This window comes from Scyliorhinus torazame, chromosome 16 (genome assembly GCF_047496885.1).
Source record: "Scyliorhinus torazame isolate Kashiwa2021f chromosome 16, sScyTor2.1, whole genome shotgun sequence".
Classification (NCBI taxonomy): domain Eukaryota; kingdom Metazoa; phylum Chordata; class Chondrichthyes; order Carcharhiniformes; family Scyliorhinidae; genus Scyliorhinus; species Scyliorhinus torazame.
The window spans coordinates 182,099,908-182,113,231 of record NC_092722.1 but is presented as its reverse complement, the minus strand read 5'-3'; the positions used below and the strand labels follow the sequence as shown (position 1 = coordinate 182,113,231).

The following is a 13,324-nucleotide window of genomic DNA, read 5'->3' as shown; positions in this document are numbered from 1 at the left end:
TTATTTTACTGATAAAGAAGGAGACCTCATTTGAAAGAAAAACAGATACGATCACCATTCAACAATGTTTTGAATGGAATCATGCTGTACATTTAATCAATATAGTTATTGATAAAGACAAACAATGACAAGTGGCACAGTTAAAATACACACAAAGATACTTGTCAAATAAAGCAATTGTTGTTCAAAAGATTTTTTAAAAGATGAAGTAAGAATTGAAATTCTCCAAGTCTAATATTTTCAAAATTATTATTAAATGATGCAGTTAAATAGATTTCATGGTGCCGCATGTGCTTTTGCATTCTCCAGTACAAACAATAATGAAAAATAGAAGTGCTTCAAGCATTCAAAAAGATACGTTTTGCATGAAAATAAAAACAGGAGCAGTTCAAAACTGCCTTTCAATACCAAGCATTCTCAGGCATATTGCAAACATTTACCCCGCTTAAGACTTCTGATGACAAATTTTGGAACAGCAGTCACTGTAATAAAAAGATTTGTAAATAAAACAGCTGCCTCTTTACTAGTGTATATTAATTTACAAAGAACAATCATTGGCATTGCTATTTTCCAGCAGTTGGTATTAATATTTATGAAGACAAATTCTGAGAGCAGAGAAAAAATAGATCAACTTTCAACAATTGTATTTCTTTTTCTTTAAATTTAGAGTGTCCAATTAATTTATTCAAATTAAGGGGCAATTTAGCATGGCCAATCCAACTACCTTGCACATCTTTGGGTTGTGGTGGCGAAATCCAGCAAACACGGGGAGAATGTGCAAACAGTGACCCAGAGCCGGGATCAAACTGGGACCTCGGCGCCGTGAGGCAGCACTGCTATCCACTGCGCCACCGTGCTGCTCAACAATTGTATTTCTAATGTAAGGTCATAATTTATTTTAACACAAGTTCAGAAGTAGTATTTCCTCATGGATATCAGAGATATAGGCCTGGATTCTCCATTCTGGAGCCGAAATGCTCCTGCCAGCGGAGAATCACTACTGGAGTCTGCTGGCACTAGGAGCGGGGCCTTGTTTGCGAGTCTCTCCCCTTCACCATGCTAATTTATGCATGTGGGTGATTTCGCCGGATACTGTCAGAATCCCGGTTTCGGGCCGCCATTTTGCTCAGGCAGTCTGATACCGAGCTCTGACAGAGGGCCTGTGCCCCTCCGATGACAAGTAGGACATCCTCCGCACTCCTACCATGGAAATAACGCATCACCCCACCCATAGCACATACAAGGGTGACTTAATCCCCCCCCCCACCTCCCAGGCCCCATCTCACACCGTCACCCCCAGCCCCCCAGCCAGACAGCTGATTGGTGGATTATTTTTCTATCTTTCCCTTCACACGTGAATGCATCTCAAGTACCGTGCTTTGATGTTAACCACAATGATTATAATCAATCTTGCAATGACTGACAACTCCTCACCACATCAAAAGGAGCTAAGTGCTTTATGTTGTGAAAAAGAGGAAGTGAATACCTGCGTGCTGTGGGGGGTGACCCATTATCCCTGTGATGGGAGGGCGGATGCCCTACTTGTCAACGGGGCGAAAGCAGGATTTGCATTGTGGTGGGGGGAGGGGGCCCTTCCGATAGATTTTGACAGCATTTCAGTCTATGCACTGACCCCCTTGGCCCACCAGATGTACGGAAACACCACCACATAAGACCATAAAATGTAGGAATAGAGGTAGGCCACTTGGCCCACTGGGCTTGCTCCAGCATTCAATGAGATCATGGCTGATCTGATACTATAATCCTCAACTCTAATTTCCCGCCTTATCCCCATAACCCTTGATTCCCTTACTGATTAAAAACCTGTTTATCTCAGCCTTGAACATACTTAACGACCTAGCCTCTGCGGTAAAGAATTTCACACATTCACTACCCTCAGTGAGAAGAAATTCCTCCTCATCTGTCTTAAATGGACAACCCCTTACTCTTTGATTATGCCCTCTGGTCCTAGTCTCTCCCACAAGAGGAAACATATTCTCAGCATCCACCTTGTCAAGCCCCCTGAGAATCATATATGTCTCACTAAGATCACCTCTTATTCTTCTAAACTTCTTTTGAGTACAATCTCCTGAACCATTCATTAGAAAATTCCCCTATTTGCATGCTCCCCTCCAAGCTGCACATTAGCCTGACTTGGAACTATATCGTTGTTACTTTACTGTCACTAGGTCAAAGTCCTGGAACTCTCTTCCTAACAGCACTATGGGTGTACTTACACCACATGGACTGCAGAGGTTCAACAAGACGGCTTACCACCAACTTCTCAAAGGCAATAAAGGTTGGGCAATGAATTCTGGCCTAATCAGCGATGCCCATGCCAGTGAATGGATAAGCAACAAACAAATTATAAAATAATAACCTCTTTGGAGACAGATATTAATTGGTGTACACGGAATTAATCAAATCTCTTGGAAAACAGATGCCATATATACAAATTTATACATTGCCTGCCTGTTCTTCACTCTTCCCGTCATCATATGGTTGGCATGGGCAGTCGTGTGAGAGTTGGCAGGCCGTTTTTTAAAACCCAAGTGTTGAAATGACAAGGAAGGGGGAGTATGTTCCACAGGGGCTGCCCTGTGTCCATCTCCCCCCCACCCTTTGTTCATCCCCTTCTGACCACCAAACCTGTCCCTCCAGTACCGCTCACCTCCCTCCCTAGGCTGCCTGTTTTGATCCTGCTTTAAAAGCAAGAGACTTACTCTGCTCAGGCCTGCTTGTAGTCACAGAAGTGCCAACTGCTGGGACTACCAAAGCTGCTGGCCAATCTAATTAGCTTGCAGTTCTCGATGACAGGACCTCTTCCCACTGAGGGGCACAAGTCCTATTCTCAGCCTGTTTAGCATGCCGGGAGTGTATTGTGGCTGCAGGGTGGGATTTTTATTTTAGGTGCGTCAGTTGCTGGCTGACTCTTGCAACACAATATGCCCCTGCCGCCCCCAATGAAAGTTTGTTGGAAAATATTTAGATCTCTTGTAATTCAGACATTTAATAAACAAAGTTAACAGCAAAGGACTGTACAAAACAGGAAACTCCAGATGGAAGTGCAACAGTATTAGAATTTTTAAAGCTGGAAATCCAGCAAGTTCATTGAAAGTAGAGACAAAAATTCCAGTTTTTTTCTATTAATAGGTCTTCAATGCACTAATTATTTCTGATTCACATATATAATAAATTATCTCATCACAAAGTGCTTTACAAACAATGAACTGGTCTGAACTGTAGCTATTACTATTACGTGAACAAACTAGGCACTCAGTTTGAAAGCTGCAAAGTCCAACAAAGAACAATGATATAAATAACCCAATACTTTGCTCTTTTTGGTGCTGGCAGTGAGAGGAATATTGAATAGGAGGCCAGCATAATTTCCTGGCCTCCTTCAAATTGGAATCATTAAACCAACACTCAATGCCCTGGTTTAATGTTTCAAGAATGAATAACAAGTCCCAAGTCACACATCATCCTGTTCTTGCCAACCTAAGTGGCTCTCAGTCTGGCAACATGCTATTTAAAGTTCACATGCTGGTTTTCAAATTCTTCCACTGCCACACACCACAGTATCTCTGGAAAAAAACAGACTCGATTTCCTTCATTTTGTATGTTCAGATGCCTTGGGCCGAATCTCCTGACTTCTCTACCTAAACCTGTCCACTCTCTCCCTTCCATTAAGCTTCTTAAAAAACCTACCCACCTGTCCTAATGTAGGAACACATGTGATGCAGTGGGTAACATCCCTGCTTCCGAGCCTGAATCTCTGGGATCAAGTCCCATCCCAGAACTTGATGGCCAAGGAAGGTGCATTCATAAAGCGGCCAAACAGGTTGAGTGTGTCAACCTGCAAAATCTTTCCAGCACAAGCCAATGGGAGGTAGTAAGAGTGGAAGAGACCCAGCCAGCCATGCTTGATGCCAAGTAGTGACCCTCAAGCTTCAAGAGTGGAAGAGACTCTAGCCAGCCATGCCTAATGCAGAATAGCGCTCCCTCAAGTCTGCCTTGTGCACCACTCCTCGTGCACAGGGGCAATGCCCGGTGTGCCCCTATTATGTAGGGGGGTCCCCTTATTCATGGAGGGGGTTCGCCTCGTCTGTTGTGTGGAACGAGGAGATTTTTTTTCTTGCAGATTAGTGCATCCTTTTTCTCTGTTGACGGCTCTATCCAACCCCGGCCCACCAGCGTGACAGCGCCAGGGTTGATTGCAGTGTTTTTTCACACTCTAGGTGCTGCATTATCTGGCAGGAAAACCCGGCTGTGCAATGGGGGAGCAGCAATCCCATTTCCTCACCAAAGCCAGCACTTACATAAAAACAAAATCGGAAAATTTCACACAGGGATTCCAAATATTAATATAACTATATAACTTATTTCTTATTACAGCAGAAACATTTAGGGCAGGATTCTCCGCTGGCGGGTTTCTCCTTTGCACTGACAGCGCACCCACTCCTGGGGATTTCCCAACGGCGAAGGGCTGCCCACAATGGGAAACCCCATTGGCCGACTGGCAGGATGGAGAATCCTGCTGCCGGCAGGGGCGCGCCGCACCAAAAAACTGGTGCAGTGGGACAGAGAATTCTGCCCTTAATCTATTGTGTCACAGTTTTATTTGCTAAAATTCATTATTAAAGTGACTGACAGATTAAAAACAAAATTATAACACATGCCACAGCCATGGCACGTTGGAAAATATACTGGGCAGGATTCTCCGTCCCCGGAATTTGTTCCCCGATGGGATGGAGAATTGGGTATTGGGGGTAAATAGGGATTGGCGCCCCAAACGCGATGCTCCGACAGCCCACTGGCGGCGTGAACGAGGTCCACGATCTGCACCGGAGGGGGTTGTAAATAAATGCAAATGGGTCTGACCCATTTGCCTGTGGGTTTCCCGGCGGCGTGGGGTGGCCACAATGGGAAATCCCATTGGCCAGCTGCCGGAACGAAGTATCCCGCTGCAGAAGAGGGCAGGTAAACGCAGGTGGCGGACAGGAGAATCCCGTCCATAGTCTCCAAAACAGAATCCAACCCACTGTTCCTCTACTATCAAAACATTTCATGGAATAAATTTCCTTCTGTTGATAATTTTCTGTGTACACAATGCAACAACTTGCATTTATATTGTACCTTCAACATTAAAAGCAGAAAAATCCCCAAAACGATTCGCACAGGCATAAGGAAAAAGAATTATGCTGAGGGCAAGGAAGAGAGGTAACCAAAAAAACATGATAAAAAAGGGAAGATTTAAGGGGGATTCCAAAGGGGCAGGATCTGGAGAGGTGGAGGGATTTAGCAAGGTAATCCCAGAAAGTGGAACCTAAATTCAATAAAGGTTGTAAGGATGGCCCCAGATGGGTACAGACATGATAGGCCAAATGGCCCTGTTGTGCATTGTAACAATTCTCTGATTCTGTGAAGTGACTGAAGGCGCATCCATTAATATTATCATAGAGTCATAGAATTTACAGTGCAGAAGGAGGCCAATCAGCCCATTGAGTCTGCAACCGGCCCTTGGAAAGAGCACCCTACTTAAGCCCACAGCTCCACTCATCCCTGTAACCCAGTAACCCCACCTAACCTTTTTTGGACACAAAGGAAAATTTGTCATGGCCATTTCACCTAACCTGCACATCTTTGGACAGTGTGAGGAAACCGGAGCACCTGGAGGAAACCCACCCAGACACGGGAAGAACGTGCAGACTCCGCACAGACAGTGACCCAAGCCGGGAATCGAACTGAAGCTGTGAAGTAACTGTGCTAACCACTGTGCTGCCCTTATTGGAACAAAAGAAGGGGGGGCAAATGTATCAGAGGAAATTAGTGTTCGGCCGGGAAGAGTGTGGGGGGAGGTTGGGGGAGAAAATTGGAGCATGACTATAGGATTAGGGTCGATTACAGAGATAGGGGGAGTTGAGGGTACAGAAGCATTGAAACACAAGGATGAAAATTCCATTTTATGGTCATTTTTATGTTTTCACTGGAGCTATTGATAGAGGGGTTTTTGCTCTTCTGTTTTGATGACCACATTTCATAAAGCTATACTTTCTGTGAAGATATAATGCCACGTTGCTTCTTCAGTGAAAACCTCACGTAATGATTTCTTACCTTTATCTGATTCTGAGCGAGATGGGGATTTGGACCTGAGCTTTTCTTTTGGGTTTTGCTCACTGGGTGGCCTCCCAGATCGAACACTTCTAAAAAATATATTCACAAATGTTTTGGAGCGTTCCAACTTTGTTCCTTCTGCAGAAGTCTTTTGTTTCTTTTTCTTTTTCTTCTTGTCCTCTAGGAAAGTGAGTTAAAAAAAAGAAAATTGAGATCCAGCATTTGGAGATACTGCTGCAAAATTGTGAAACTGTCCTCTCCATACAGAGTTTCGGGCATTGGGAGCACATGTTGCAGAACTGGCCATGGGGGATATTAGCCAGCCTGATTCACAGTTTTCTAAATTTTTGGGGCATTAAAATCAGTAACTGGAAAATCAAGACTTCCACTGCCCCAACCTGTGATGCTTGAACGATATTCAACACCATGGCTGAATGTTGCGATTTCAAGGCTTATATCTTATTTTAAAGTTGCATTATTGATTGAGAAATAAGTCTGGCTTAAGTTCTTTTGAAGGTGCTGACACATGTGACAGTACATTTCCTTGAGCATCAGCTATCACCCAGTACCTTAGTCAAATGGAATTCTGCATGTGTGATGTTGAGTGGCTCTTTATTGTGTTAAATAGTGAAGCTGCAAAGAGCATCAAATGCCAATTTTCTACCTTTAGGCAATTATTTTGGCCAACTACACCCTTAATTTCTCTGGCCTTGTTGTTACTGATTTCCAATGACACCAGTAAAAGCAAAATATGAATTCCCTCAGCAGAAAACATGGGTAACATTTGATGGGATAATATTGACCATTAATACTATAGAAATTGTGCATCAAACCTCTTATTCTTGTAGCTGGAAACAGGTTTGCACTTGTTTCACAATAAATTAAAAATGAAACAAGTTAAAGAGTGTTCCATTGCTTTCCCTTTTAGCATTGGAAATCAGATAGGATTAATGAGCTTGGATGAAATCACACTTGACAGTAGCAAGTATCCCAGAATTAGATGTGGGCAAGGCTGATTTTTTTGTATTCACATGGTTTTTAGTTTGAAAATTTGATAATAGCAGCACTTATGGATTTGAATTAAGGATTTCTATCAACTAATTATCAGAGTTACAATATTGTCATAGTTTTAATGTTTTTACATATCTGCATATTGCCTACTTGAACATCTAAAATAAGAGGTATTTTAAAAGTATTTATGTCACAGCATTTTATAATATTTGCTTCAATTCCATCTCTGGGTGGCCATGGTTCAGCGTTCAGGTCGTTGCCACCCAACAGTACTCATAAAATCCAGGGAAGCCAATGATCCTACAAGAAAACCAAGTTGGGCAAGCTCAGATTTTAAGAATTCCAGTATCGCCACATCTAACACTGCGAGTAATATGAATTTCTGTAGATCCCTCACCATCAGATCTGCACCCCGCATCCTGTAACTCAATGTTGAGGGGCTAACTGCCGCCAAACAACAACCAATCAGCACTCTCACCCAACAACATGTAACTAACATGATCTGTATCCAAGAAACACACATTCCACCCAAAGAAGCTGGGAGATATAAGATTGGCTGCTTTGGCCTGATATACCATGCTGCCCATCCAAAGCATTGGCGGGCCACATCAGTTCAATCGATCATGACCAACATTGATATCATCAAGATTGGGGCCTTCAAAATAATAAATGTCTACAAGCCCCCCAGCACGAGCTGGGACAAACATTTCTTCCTACCTTATCACACCGAGACTTCAACGGCCATCATACAGACTCGGTCTACAATGAGGTTGATGCTGATGGCGCAACACTTGCAAATTAAGCCGCACAGAATGACGTAAATCTTATCCATGACCACAAACAGTCAGGAAATTTCCACTCTGCAAGATGGAGGTGTGACTATTCACCTGACCTTTGCTGGATCAGGTCAACACATCGCAACCCACTCCCAACATCATGCCAAGTCTTGCATAGCTTCCCACATGACCTGCACAGACCAACTTTGACCCACATCGGCCTTCAACTACCTATCATCACCAGCTGAAAGTGGTGGAACCTACATAAGGCCAACTAGGAAAAATACTGTGAGGCACTGAACAAATTGTGGCAATGATACCACCCCATCGTATCCCCATAGAGCAGGCAAATAGCCACTTCTGCAAAGCCACCTACAAAGTGGCCACCAAATCCATCCAATGGAGTTATCACCCAATTTACACTCCCACCTTGAGGAAGAATGAGCTTCTCTCCTTCAACACTATGAGGGAGACTTCTGGTGGCGGCCATGGGCTGAATGGTTGTACGAAAGGTGGCTCTCTCCCAAAAACTTCTTGTAAGACCTTTTTAACCCGTCCAAAATATGAAAATGCTCCGCAATGTAACTCCCACTCACTACCCAACAAACTGAGATGCCGGCAAACCAACAGCCAGGCGCAGGAGGTTTTCCGGCACAGCGCACCCCCACCGGCAGCGGGATTCTCCGTTCCGGCAACTGGCCAATGGGGTTTCCCATTGTGGCCACCCCCACGCCGTCTGGAAACCCGCATGCATGGGTGCGCTGCCGGCGAAGTGGAAAATCTCGCCGTCCATGTCGCTTAGAACTGTATTTGCAAACTTCCAACTGCCTTCCATTTGCGATGACATTTCTGCAGTTGTTTATCTGCTCAATCGTACCCTCCCCTAAATCTCTTGATGCCTTTTCCCCTGCCAAACCTTTGCTTTCTTCCACCATGGTCATTCTCCCTGGTACAGCGCCCATTTTCATTCCTTCAAGTTCAATGACAGAGGATGGGACAGCCTTGGATCTGGTCTGCAAGCGTCAGAGGTTGAACAGATTTCCATTTGTTCTGTAGTATAACTCCACTCCAGCAAGGAGCTTGCTGAAAGTGATATGGAGCATTTCAGCAAGGAATATCAAGAAGAGCATTGGTGAAATGACACAGCTTTGCTTGACCCTAGTCCAAATGTGAATTGAGTCCGTGGTGGATCCATTGGTCAGGATCATGGTTTGAATATCATCATGGAGCAGAGGTTAGTGACAAAGTTTTGTGAGCAGCTGAAATCTGGGAGGATGTTCCATAATCCTTTGCGGTTGGCAGTATAAAGCCCTTTGTGAGGTCAAAGAAGGCCATATGCAAGGGTTGATGCTGTTCTCTGCATTTCTCGTGTAGTTGCTGTGTAGTGAAGATCATGTCCGTTGGGTCCCTTAGTGGAGGGAATCCGCATTGCGGCTCTGGGAGGAGCTCTTCAGCCACAGGGAGAAGGCGTTTAAGGAAGACTCTAATGATGACCTTCCCTGCAGCCGACATCAGGGAAATTTCTCTGTAGTTGCTGCAGTTGGACTTGTCACCTTTCTTGAAGATCGTCACGATTATGGCGTCTCTGAGATCTCCTGGCATGTTCTCCTCCTTCCAGATAAGGATGGTGAGATCATATATTTGCGTCAATAGTGCTTTGCAATCATGTTTTAGCGTTTGGGCGGAGTTTCCATCTGCTCCTTGATGCCTTGTAGTTCTTTAGCTGTTGGATGACCTATTCTACCTCTTGCCGGTTTGGGGTTGTGCTGAGATGATGGTGGGTAGCATGCTGCAGGATGGAATGGAGGACATTTGTATTGGAGACAGAGTCTCTGTTAAAGATGTCTTCAAGGCGCTTCTTCCAGCTGGTGCTGACTGTCTCTCTGTTCTTGATGAGCAGTGGGGTCAAGACTCGGGTGCTGGAACCCAGGTGGTCTTGACTGTGCTAAAGAAACCTTGTGTGTCATAGTGGTCAGCTAACTGCTGGATCTCCTGCACTTTCTCCACCCACCATCTGTTCTTCAGGTTGCGGGTTTTTTTGCGGGACCCTCAGCCTTCCACCATCTTTCTTACTCTCGAGTTGAGTTGCTGTTTCAGCTTCCAAAAACCTTTGTGTTTGTGGCCTATCAGCTCCTAGTTCTCCTGGTTATTCTCATCAAGCCAGTCAAGTGACCAAGCATTTCTTTGCAGCTGCTGATTATGAAGGCCTTGAGGGCAGGCCAGGTGCCTTGGGCATTCTGTGTCTCTGAGTCACCAGGAGTCGTCAGGTTGGCACTGAGGAGCTGGCTGAAAAGGGCTCTTTTATCTGGGTCTTTGAGTGCTTCAGTGTTGATTCTCCTGAGGCATTGTTCCTGTTACTGTCACTGATTTGGGGCTATATTGATCACAGAGCAGATTAGACGGTGGTCCGTCCAGCAGTTGTCGACTCCTGTCATGGCACGGGTGATATGCATGTCCTTGTGGTCCCTCGCACGGACGATGCCGTAGTCAAGCAGGTGCCAGTGCTTGGAGTGAAGGCGTTGCCATGAGTCCTTGTGCTTGTCTCTCTGATAGAACAAGGTGTTGATTATGACAAGGCTGTGTTCTAGGCATTTAGTCGGGAGCAGGGTACCATTGGTGTCTGATTTCCCTAACCCCACTTTGCCAATTACACCTGCCCAGAGGTCTGTGTCCTTTCCAACTCTGGCGTTGAAGTCACCAAGTGGGATCAACTTGTTGCCTTCTAGGACTCAAACCAAGAATTATTTGAACCTGGAGTAAAATTCCTCTTTGGACATGTCTGTAGCTTTGATTGTTGGGTTGTAAGTGCTGAGGACTGTCGCACACTGGTTCTGGGATAGGGTGAGCCAAAGAGACATGAGATTTTTGTTCATCCCATAAGGGGAGTCTCTGAGATGGCCAAATAGTTAGTTTTAAATGTTGAAGCAAATCCTGTGGAGGCAAGAATCTTCTTCTGGTTTGCCTTTCCAGAGAAGATGTAACTGCCACCTGTTCCTTGAGTTGGCCTTGTCCTGCGCACCAGGTCTTGCTTAGGGTGGCAATGTCAATGTCGAAATGTCTGAGCTGCCGGGTAACGATAGCAGTACACTGTTCCAGTCTGTAGCTGCCAGGGTTGTCCATGAAAGATATGACATTCCAGGTCCCAAACTTTGTTTCAAGGAGTGGAAAGATGCCTGTGAATGAGTTATTTTAATGTGGGGTGGCTGTTGCACACCAGCTACCACTTGGGCTTGGCAAAGCAAGCCCTTAGTCCAGTGGCAAGGGGGTCCAAGACTGGAGACCAGGCTCTGCTGTATGGGCTTGGACATACAAACCCACATACTCCTAGTGCCCTCCTTTCTCCTTCCCACAAGATCTCTCTCCCTGAGATTCATAAAGTGCAGTGGGTCTCATGAGGGTGGCTTTTGCCTCTCACTATTAATGGCTCTGCTGCTCCTCTCTCGTTGTGAATGGTCCCTTTGCTCCTTTCTTGTTAATGGCTGTGCTGCTCCTCTCTCACTGTGAATGGCCCCGTTGCTCCTCGCTCGCTGTTAATGGTCCTGTTGCATCTTCCTCAATGTTAGTGGCCCTGCTGCTTCTCATTTGCTGCTAATGATCCCATTGCATCTCCCTCGCTGTTAGTGGTCCCTCTGCTCCTCTCACTCTTCGAGATGAATGTTACTGCCTCTGGATCCTCTTTTCCTGCTCAACTTTAGTATCTTATTCAACCCTGAACTGAGCTTTCGCTGCCATAGTCACTACTACTTCACCTCCATAACATTTTCCTCTGTCTTTGCCATTGTCGCAGCTGACTATCTGTTCTGATCCATGCCCTTGTAGACTTCTTGTCCAAATATGCCTCTTGGTTGACCACCAATCTTCTGCAATCTGTAAACTTCAGCTCTTCCAAAACTTACTGATCATATCCCATCGCTCATTTAACCCATTACACCTATCCTTGCTGACTTCTATCTCTAATTTATAATTCTCAAATTCATGTTTAAATCCCTTCATGATCTCACCCCTTGCTATATCTATAATTTCATCCATCCCTACAAACCTGCCAGATCTCATGTATCCCTCTCTACATTCATATCACCAGTGGTGATCATGTTGTCAGTCATGTTGGGTTGACACATTCCATTTCTCTCCTTAAATTTCTCTACCTCCCATTACTCCTTTAAAATTATCTAAAAGCCATCTCTTCGATCAGGCTTTAGATCCTCCACCCCACACCAATATCTCCTTCTTCGGTTTGGCATTCAATCTTGTCTGATTATGGTGCTGTATAACGGAAGATCGCAGGAGAAAATTATAGACTTGCATTTATACAGCGCCTTTACAGTCAGAGTATTTAGTTGCCAGTGAAGTACTTTTTTTGAAGCGTAGTCACAATATAATATGTGGCACCCAATTTGCATACAGCAAGTTCAATACAAAAATATGATAACCAGATAATTTGTGAAGCTGTTTGAGGGATAAATATTGGCAGGGTGCCAGTGAAAACACCCTTGCTCTTCTTCAAAATAGTGCCATGGAATCATTTATGTTCACCTGAGAAGACAGACAGAGCCTTTGTGACATTGCCGCACTCCCTCACTATTGCACTGCAGTGCCCGCCTGGCTTTTTGTGCTCAGGTAGCTGGGGTGGTACTTGAACTCATAATCTGATTTAGAGGTGAATTGCTATCAGCTGAACCAATCTGACATTCTAGACCCGAGTTTAATTCTGTGTAAATGAATGGATTTAGAGTGAGTTAAGATCTGGCTCTCTGTACCAGCACCATGGGACTTTTGTTTTAGTTCAAGATGAGGGCCGGGATTCTCCCCTACACGGCGGGGCAGGGGGTCCCTGCGGGAGGGAGTGGCGTGAACCATTCCGGCGTCGGGCCGCCCCAAATGTGCGGATTTCTCCGCACCTTTAGGGGCCAAGCTCCCACATTGAGGGGCTCGGCCCGCGCCGGAGTGGTCGGCGCTCCGCCGGCCGGAGGGAAAGGCCTTTGGCGCCATGCCAGTCGGGGCCGAAGGGACTACGCCGGTCGGCGGAAGTCTGCGCATGCACGGGAGCGTCAGCGGCTACTGGCGTCATCCCCGCGTATGCGCGGGGTGGGTTCACTTCCTTATCGGCCATCGTGGAGGCTATGGTCTAGGCGGAAGGAAAAGAGTGCCCCCACGGCACAGGCCCGCCCGCGGATCGGTGGGCCCCGATCGCGGGCCAGGTCACCGTGGGGGCACCCCCCGGGGTCAGATCGCCCCGCACCCCCCACCCCCCCCTCCCCCCAGGACCCCGGAGCCCGCCCGGGCAGCTAGTCCCGCAGGTAAGGTAGGTGGTTTGATTCACGGTGGAGGGACTGGCATGACAGCAATGGGACTTCGGCCCATTGTGGGCCGGAGAATCGCCGGGGGGGCCCGCCGGCCGACTCGGCGCGATTCCCGCCCCCGAC

At 46.0% G+C, this 13,324-nt stretch overlaps 1 protein-coding gene across 1 annotated transcript in view; it reads right to left on the bottom strand.

The window, feature by feature from the left end:
* Window positions 1–13,324, bottom strand: part of pdzd7a (PDZ domain containing 7a) — a 153,004-nt gene that overhangs the window by 94,218 nt on the left and 45,462 nt on the right. The window contains exon 9 of the mRNA XM_072479557.1: window positions 6,115–6,294. Within this exon, the coding sequence (XP_072335658.1) occupies window positions 6,115–6,294 (180 nt within the window). The remainder of the gene's footprint in view (window positions 1–6,114; window positions 6,295–13,324) is intronic.